This window comes from Morone saxatilis, unplaced genomic scaffold (assembly GCF_004916995.1).
Source record: "Morone saxatilis isolate NCDOM2014 unplaced genomic scaffold, NCSU_SB_2.0 Contig2, whole genome shotgun sequence".
NCBI lineage: Eukaryota > Metazoa > Chordata > Actinopteri > Moronidae > Morone > Morone saxatilis.
The window spans coordinates 26875312-26884539 of NW_023339762.1; the positions used below are offsets into that span (position 1 = coordinate 26875312).

The 9228-nt window shown below is 44.0% G+C and overlaps 1 protein-coding gene across 2 annotated transcripts in view; it reads right to left on the reverse strand.

Annotated features, from left to right (window-relative positions):
- The window catches only part of itga11b (integrin, alpha 11b), a gene marked incomplete at its 5' end in the record, with an annotated part of 20091 nt that overhangs the window by 8326 nt on the left and 2537 nt on the right, over positions 1-9228 (reverse strand). For both annotated transcript variants that reach the window (XM_035665349.1, XM_035665348.1), the window contains 14 exon segments: positions 480-652; positions 807-937; positions 1013-1216; positions 1293-1436; positions 2058-2206; positions 2331-2475; positions 4164-4234; positions 4539-4704; positions 4809-4953; positions 5033-5181; positions 5985-6112; positions 6230-6344; positions 6633-6724; positions 6931-7040. In XM_035665349.1, coding sequence (XP_035521242.1) covers positions 480-652; positions 807-937; positions 1013-1216; positions 1293-1436; positions 2058-2206; positions 2331-2475; positions 4164-4234; positions 4539-4704; positions 4809-4953; positions 5033-5181; positions 5985-6112; positions 6230-6344; positions 6633-6724; positions 6931-7040 — 1922 coding nt within the window.

Below are 9228 nucleotides of genomic sequence, written 5' to 3' on the forward strand. Positions count from 1 at the left end.
GATCTGTATTATTAAATATTAAAGGTTCTGAAGTCTGAATCCTGTTCTGTGTCACTGTGAATCAGTTAATATACTAACTGACGTATTCTGATGTTAAACAATAAATGATGTAGCAGTACAAAGCTAACGATAGCTTTCTATTAGCCAAGAGCCTTGCTTGCCAAAGTAGACAAATTAGTAGCTAGCTAACGTGGCAAAGTACTGCCAGCTAGCTCCACTTCACAGGCAACAGAGGAAGTCGGAGAAGTTTGTTACGATACAACCCGTTCACTCATTGCCAATAAAAATAAAATAATAATGCTCAGAATCTTACATATGGAACCTTTAATCTTTAACAGTAATTAATTTTGTCCTGAAGCCGACCTGTTTGTGAAAATATCCCTGCACTCAATCTGGTTTGCAGATGTCGGATTGAATCTGCCGTCACTGTAATAATCAATAAATCCATAGAGAAACTGCTGTGTCAGCCTCCCACATACCAACATCTGTCCTGCTCTTCGTCCTCGTCTTCGTCCTGGAGTCCAGACTCAGACAGACCGTCACAGACATGCAGGTGACTTCCTTCCCTCCTCGCCGACAGTCTTTGTTAAAGATGTTGACCTTCTCAGGTTCAAAGGTCAGCTTGGCCTGAATCCGCACCACACCACGAGACCTGGAGTGAAGGAGCACACCATCATCAGGACTGAATCTGTTCACGGGTTACTTCAGTACATCTTAGGGTTAAAGCTAAAGTGGGTTGAGTGTGAGTCTGTACACTGATGGATCATTCACAGGAGTTTGTGTGTGTGTGTGTGTGATGGTCTGACCAGATGATGACAGCAGCTCCCAGCGCTCCCACTGCTAGGTCTACGAGCCCGTCTCCATTGACGTCCAAAACGCCGTGAATACTTTGGCCGAAATACTGGAGACCGGCAGAAAACCCGGCTGCAGACAGACGCTGGAGAGGAAAGGGAGAGAATTATTTGTGTTAAATCTTCCTGTTTCTGTTACCTGTGTGAACTGGTTCTGTTACCTGTCTGAACTGGTGCTGGATGGTTTTGTCTTGGCCATAAAAGACATAGACTGCCCCCTGGTGGTCGTCCTCCAGCGGCGCTCCCACCACCAGCTCCCTGAACCCATCCCCGTTCATGTCGGGTATCTGAGCCAGCGCCGAACCCAGCCGGGAGTTCTGGGAGTGGTCAGTAACCTCCAGCGCCCCCTGCAGGACGAATGACGTCTGGAGGGAGGAGGTTCGGTTTAGCTTTGTGATTGCTGACTTGTTTTGTTGTAAGACTGAACAGGTGTGTTCGTACCTGTGGGGTAACAGAGTAGAGGTAAACCTTCCCTCTCTCCCAACCCTGGCTGTAGAACATGGGCGCCGCCACCAGGAGGACGTCCGTTTGTCCATCGCCGTCTACGTCCATTGATAACAACTCACTGCCGAAATACGAACCAATCTGGAAAAGACCAAAACAAAACATGAGAAACTCGTTTGTATCAGGTTCACTGTTTTATATTAGAGTTAAAGTTGAAGTTTGTCCTGTTTTGTTGAAAATGTTGTCGCTAACACGCTAAAAACAAGGCGTGACTTCCTGTTTTAAGCAATGACTCGAACTGCACAGAAACTAAAACCAGGTTCTGAAGTGGACTCATACTGAGTCAACATACCGTTTCTTCATATTGACACTTCCTGGTGAGCCTAGTTACGCAACCCTAAACGCCTGCGTAACTACTAGCTTAAGGCACCTTTTTTTTGTCCAATTAAGGCACTAAACTAAAGCAGCCACCGTCTCGTTTGCCAACAACAACCTCAACAACAACCTTAATGTTACGTAGACCAAACACGTTGCTCAGTTCTCAGCGTATAAAGCTGTTAGCTTTTGCATTTTGTGCAGTGGACCTGCGACAAAGAACACTCAAAGTGAACAACCATCAAAGTGAACAACCATCAAAGTGAACAACCATCCAGGTGGACACGAGACTGGTTCCAGTAGCAGCTTTCACACTTCAGGGATCAGCCCTCAGGTCAGTGGTTGTGTGATTACATATAAAGGTGTACAGGTGTGTGTGTGTGAGACCTGCTCTCCCAGCAGTGCCTGCAGGATGGTCAGGTTTCCGGTGTTCTTCAGGGTGAAGACAATGACCTTGCCCGTGTGGTTGAACCTCGGAGCTCCAGCCACGTAGAGCTGAAAGCCGCGAGACGAAATGAGCGAACCCACCGAGTAACCTGAAAACCAGAAGAGAAACAGAAATGGACCTACTGTCTTACCAACATATATTAGCCTAGCATGTAGCATATCTAAGTACAGGAAAAGAGAAAGTTGGTCAAACTACAGTACAGGTTGTATTACCCAGATAGGCTCCGTGGTTCTTCAGCTCCTCTGGAAACTCGTCCTTATAGGAGGATTTTGGTGGGACGACTTTTCCATGTTTAGTCTCCTTCAGCACGGCACCGTTCCAGTCGTAGGCGCCGACCGCCCCGAGCAGAATGCCGTCCTGAAGACAAAAGAGAACAATTAATATAATGTTACATATAACGATGTGAAAGGTTCCATATGGAAGATTCAGCCACAACACAAGTTGTCCAAAGTCAAAGCTAACATTGCTGCAGAGCTTGTGGAACATATTGTCTGATTGGGCTTTTAGCTTGTTTGCTAACGTGGATGAATTTCTGGTTAGCAAAATACAGTCAGCTGATTGGGCTGACTAACTGCTAACTAGCAAAATACTATCTAAGTGGATATGTTAGTTGGCTAAAGTTAGCTTCCCCAGCTAACTTGATTCATGATACTAATTCTGATATTAGCCAACAGTAAATGATGTAGCGGTACAAAGCTAAGTGTTTGTCACTGGCCGACGACCAGGATGATGCTCGCTCGCGCCTACGTACTCTGTACGGAGCGCAAGCAACAGGACGCTGACTGACTGTAGCTCACTGAACGTCCACTGGTGGCGCTGTTAGCTACAGTTTAATGACAGTTACACACAGAAGCTTTAAATATCTGCTCAGTGAGCAACTTTTATTCGGATTAATTGAGCTCCATCTTGGAACACTCACAGAATAAACAGCAGCTTCAGTTTCTGCCTTAAACTCAGTTGAACTGTTTCACAACACGTGTGTTTCATCAGTCAGATGAACCCTGGCGATCGTAAAGTCCAGATATGAAAGTTATTAAAGCGTTGAGTCACAGTCTCTGCAGGCCAGTGATTCGAGGACCACAGTGGATGATCCAATCCTTGGCGACGCCGGTGCCACAAAGCATCTCCGCCTGCAGGACCTGACTCTGGATCTGCAGTTAAACGCTGCCTTTGTAACCCTGCAGGAGGACGAGGGGGGCGGTGCTCCTGCAGGATGATACTGCGACGGCTGTTTTCCACATCAGGCTGACTTCTACCTGATTTCACCTTTTTTACCTTTTAATCCCGAAACCAAAGAGCAGGAAACACTCCACATATTTGTCTGTGTGTGTGATGGTTCATGGATGTATGAATGTGTGTGTGTTCCTTTGGCAACTTTACATTCAGGAAAACCATCTGCTCTGTGTTACACATAGAAAGTTTCCACGACACCATTTTCACTCCCTGACGTTGGAATTCAGTCGAGTGCGATTTTCCCCTGGACGAGAAACAACAGAAATATTTCTAGAAGCTTCTTATTCAGACTTCAGACGGCTGCCAGGACCAGACCGATACTGGATGTTTAACACTGATAGTTGAGTTTGATCTTTGTGTTTCTGTTGGACTCCTGACAGAACTAGAAACTTAAAGTCTTCTACAAATAAAAGTAATATTTAATTAAATATTAATAATTTACATAATTGAATACTTGGATTAGGATACTGACTACATTTTATAACAGGTAATTAGTAATTGTATCCGATTATCTTGATAGAGTAACTCTTCCAGCCCTGACGACTCCATGCACAATATTTTATAACAAAGCTGAATGAAAACACTATTTTTAGTTAGTAACTAACTAAAACACACAACCTGAAACCTGAAAATTAAATCTTTAGTTTTCTTTAATAAAGGATGTGAGTACTTCTTCCACCACTGCCACACCAGCTGTTGAGATACACAGACTGCTTCACTGACATCAACACACAGAATCTCAGGTGTAAAATAACAATCCTGAACTATTAACAGACTGTATAATAAAGTAAATATGAATCAGAGTTACTCACTTTGACTAAATGTGAGGAGAAACCAGCCTGAGCCATCTGCAGACCAAAGCCTCGACCCTGACTGCTGGTCCCTGCAAAACACACATCATCATTGACGACAGGGAATAAAGTAGTGAAGTGGTTTTATTGCCGGTTTGGCTCCTGCCATCTTGCAGCTAAGATTACTAACATTACTGTTAGCTGTTGTCAAACTGTCCTCTGTCTGTCTCTGAGGTTGTGTTCACTGGGAGGCTCCTGAGCCCCGTTCGGTTGTACGCTAACGGCAGCTACATTAGCAGTTAGCAGAGTTGAGCATCACATTTTAATTTTGATATCAAAATACAAAGAAATTGAGTTCTTCTTCTTTTTCAGTTCATCATTAATGTGCTGACTGACCTTCCAGAGAGAATATTCTCTCTCCCAGCGCGTCCACGATGTCCTTCAGCGCCGACTCGTCCGTCACGTTGAAGAAGTGCTTCTCATCCGGGTCGCTGGCGATGAACTTGATCTCCTTCAGAAAGGCTTCGGGGTTGATTCCCCGGCGGTTGTAATAACCCAGAACCTGGAAGAGACAAGATGGAGCTCAGAGAAAGGCGGGAAGAAAAGGAAGGAGGAAGTCTGAGGACCAGACAGGAAGTGGGGGGTATTTGAAGGGGACGGACTCACAGCGATGGCGTACATGGTGATGTTGTCTCTCTCGCTGTCGGTGACGGCCTGCAGCAGCTGCGGACTGTCGTGAGATTCTCCGTCTGTGATCACGATCATCACCTTCTGGGCACCAGGCCGTCCGCCACGCTTGAACGCCTCCGACCTGCACAGCGAGGAGGAACAGTTACAGTCGGGAACTCTGTGGGGTTCATTACTCAGGAGGGTCACGTTTTGAGTCGTACCGCCCCACGTTGATGCCGAGCGCCGTCCTCGTCTCCTCGCCGCCCCGCTGGTCGATGCTCCTGGCGGCCTCCACCACCTCCTCCACCGTCTCGTACTCGCCCAGACTGAACTCGTGGACCACCGTGGAGCCGTACTGAACCACACCCACCTGCAACCGAAACACACCACAGCTCAAAAACCTCAAATCCTGCACCTGAAGGCATCACAGCACCATGGTCACAATTAGAGCGATTAGTCGATCGATGAATCGATGAATCGATAGCTGTCAACTGTTAAATTAATCGCCAACAACTGTGTTTATCTATTCATCAAGTCATTTTTTAAGAAAAAATTATAATTATGAGCCTGTCAACGTTACCTGGGAAGAATTATGTAATCTGGAAGTAACTGATGTGGTTGAAAGATAAACGCAACATATAATCACATCTTAAGTTAGCTAATCTACATCAATCGTTAGCTAGATAACTTAAGACGTGAGGGTCAATCATAGGAGAAATAGACAAAAGTTAGTTTAGTTAATTGTAAAAGTGGAATTTCCTTTTAAAAAGTGAATTTTTATTGATCATTAATTTATCGACTTTCCACGACTTTTCGATTTCACATTTTTAAATGTTAAAATTTGTGTTCTAGTTTGTCCTCAGACTGATATCGAGAGGAGGTTTGTTTAGTGACGTCTCTATAACTATAATAACGAGTGGAGTTTGTGTTCTGTTTACAACTAAAAAGAAACTAAACGTGTGTGTTAACTTGTGAGGTCTGGATTTAACAAGGTCACAAGGTCAGCGGCTGTAAATTAAAGGGACAGGAAACTACAACAGACGTGACCTTTGACCTCATTGGTGGTTCCAACCCTGGTTTCATGTAAACTGATGACGACCTCTGACACAGCCGTCAAAGGAGACACTATTCACCCCGGGTGATGGTGATGGTTCAGAACTCTGGGGAACCCACCTGCGTCTGACCTGGGCCGATGTAGAACTTGTGCAGGATGTTGATGAGGAAGTCCTGGACCTCGTACCACGGGTAGATCGAGTTAGAACCATCCAGAACGATCACGATGTCCATGAACGTCTCACATCCTAAAACAAGATACAGGATGGATGATTAATGAATGATTAATGGATGATTTATGGATTAATAGATTAATGTATTAATGTATTAATGTATTAATGGATGGATGGATGGATGTTGATTACTCTGCAGGGCGGGTGCGATGGTGTGGGACAGTCTGAAATTTCTGCTGACTCTGGAACAGATTCCTGTGCTGTACAGGGAACTTCCACATTCATGAGACCAGAGCGGCCCACAGGTCTGAGGACACACAGACACACAACAGGATGAGCAATGGTAGCTAACTGAAGGTGTGACTGGATATCTCTCTTATCTTTGAAACATCTTCAAAATGTGTCTTTCCAACATAGATTAGCTTAGCATATAGCATATCTAAGTACAGGAACGGAGGAAGATGACCGAGGCTCAACTGTGATTGAGCACAGAGCATAAAGGGCGAGTATCCTTTAAACTAAGCCTTCAGTTGAAAGTGAAAGGTTGTTGCAGCCGACATGGAGGCCGTTTCTCTGCGTGTTTAGTGTCACTCACCACGAAGCTGCTGTCCTTCGGGTTGGAGGTCAGAGTCATTCCCAGCCTCATCTTGTCTTTCCTCTCAGACACGTTGTCCAGAGAAAGTTTCCCTGATTGAAAACAGTCAGTAAACGTCACACAGTGAAGTTGGATGTCCAGACATTATTGGTTGGTTCTTGCTCACACAGCAGCATTCAGTGTTAAACAAGAGGTAGAATATGACTGAGGATGTGATATTAATTAATAATATATTCATTTTGCTTTATTGTCTGTATCTGTGTGTGCAGCCTCGGTACAGACGCCCGCTGTGACTCACCTAGGTGGAGTCGGGTGCAGTTTGCAGAGTTTCTGGCATCCAGCGGACATCTGAACACATCACCAGTCTGCTGCTTCCCTGTGGACTCGAACGGAGCTCCAACCAGCAACCTGGAAGCACACACACACACACAGGGATGGGTTTAAAGCCCTCAGATTAAACATCCAGAGGGTGAAAATGACACGTGAAGAACACACAGCACACAAAGAATAAAACATTTTGAATAAAATAAATGATCGATATATGATTGTGCAAGAACTAATTAAAGATATTTACACTATTATTTGGTTTTTCTTATTTTAATCTGAATTTATATAACATTTATATATAATATTTTTATTTTCTTCAAATAAGCAGTACTTTTATGTTTTACATGTAAATTCATATGTTTGTAGTTTTATCAATATTTCCATATATTTAAATAATACAGACATAAACCCTGTAAACTTACAGATTTGTTTTTACAGTGTTTCTGCTTTAATTTCATATTCTGGAAATAAAACCCTTTAATGTGCAGTTGGTGATGATTAACTTTCCCCTCCTACACGCAGAGGTCAGTTCAATTTCAGCGGCGGTCATGTAAAACGCAGATCCTGCTGCTGCAGCGGACAGGTTGTTAACCGGAGTAAACGCCACCACATGCGGTCTGGACGGCGGTTCTGGGAAGAGGAAGGCTGAGTCACATTCCAGAGGGGATGCCATAGTAGAGCGCTAACCTCCAATCTGCTAATGCGTCTGCCGTCCACATCAAACAGGGGCAGCGCTGAGAAACCACATCCCACACAGTCCACATCCTGCAGCCTGCAGCCAGAAACCACCTCTGATCCTCTGACCTCACTCCATCAAGTCCTCAGCAGGTGCTATAAAACCTGCAGACTACCTGCATCTCCTGCTTCCACTTTATTCTCTTATTTGTTATTTAATTACTGATTTCCTGCATTTCCAGTTTGTTTTAATCTCCTTTGTCTTTATACGTCTACTGTTTCTGTCCAACACTGACAGGAAGTCCTGTTTTAGGTATTCTCAGGTATTTTAATGGTATTTTAGAGTTTCCTGAAAAACAATAAAAACTAGCTTTCTCTCTTCTAACTAGTTAAATACCATTTTCCTAAGAATAGTAGAGAAGAATAGAATCAGATGTAACGTTAACGAGCTAACTAACAATTAATGTAAATTAGCTAACGAGTCAGCTTGTATTTTGCTCTGTAACTAGCTAACAAATCTACGTCATCAGCTAGCTAGTTACATCTAAAAGCTTATGTTAGCTAACTAACAACTGTAAATTAACTAACTAGTTAGCTAGTGTTCTCTCTGTGATTTACAGAGTTTGACAGAAAGCTTTAACCACTTGCTAAAGTAACTAACTGCTAATGAACCGCTGCTAACTGTATCTGCGTTAGCGGGCAACAGAACCAGACTCAATGAACCAAGAACTGCAAGATAAATTCCAGGTGAGCAGCGTTGGTTTAACTCTTAGAGGAGAAACCTTCAGCAGACCGAACTCACAGCACGAAGCCAGCTACACAAACACCGCCGGAGGTTTGACCTCGGAGGGCAGCACAGGTCAACGGGTTTGACCTCCGACATCAACAACATCCTCAAACACACACAGCTCAACGTGGAGGTCTACTTCAGTTTTATTAAAGTTTTCCAAAGGTTTATTTATTCTTCTTAATGCTTCTCGGCCGGCGTTGATGGACTGTAACGGCAGACGGTGCCTGGTAAAGCTGACATTCGGTTCGACTCTGATGCTGCGTTCCCACCAAAGAGGTTACATACAAAGTCAATGCAAAGACACGAAAAGAATAAACTTTTTTTTTTTAGTTTGAGTTGAACATATTGAACTCGTGCATATTTCGGGGGTGTTTGCTGTGTGGAGGAGGAGGGGGAGACGGAGCTGCTGCTGTCCACAGAAAGCTGCTGGAGCCTGGGGAGCTCTGCAGGAGAGAGCCGGAGCTTCTGGAGCAACAAACACAGTCTATAACTTTAACTTTAAGGATTAAAAAGTGGATTTATCTTCACGCTCTGCTCAACCTGTCTGCTGGGAGCTACAGAGGTTCACCAGACAGAAAAGGAGAGTGTTGGAAATGAAGGAAGAGAGGAAATTGGAAAATATGTGTCTGTTACTGATTCCAGCAATCGGTTTTACTAACAGAGCTCTGATCAACCAAACTCCATTTAGAAAACAAGCATTTTAAAAGTTGTTTGCTTGTCGTCTTGCAAACCGACAGAGTCTGAATCATGATGTTGTTATTTCAGCCTCATTTTGATCCGTTTATTGACGTTAAACCACAGAAA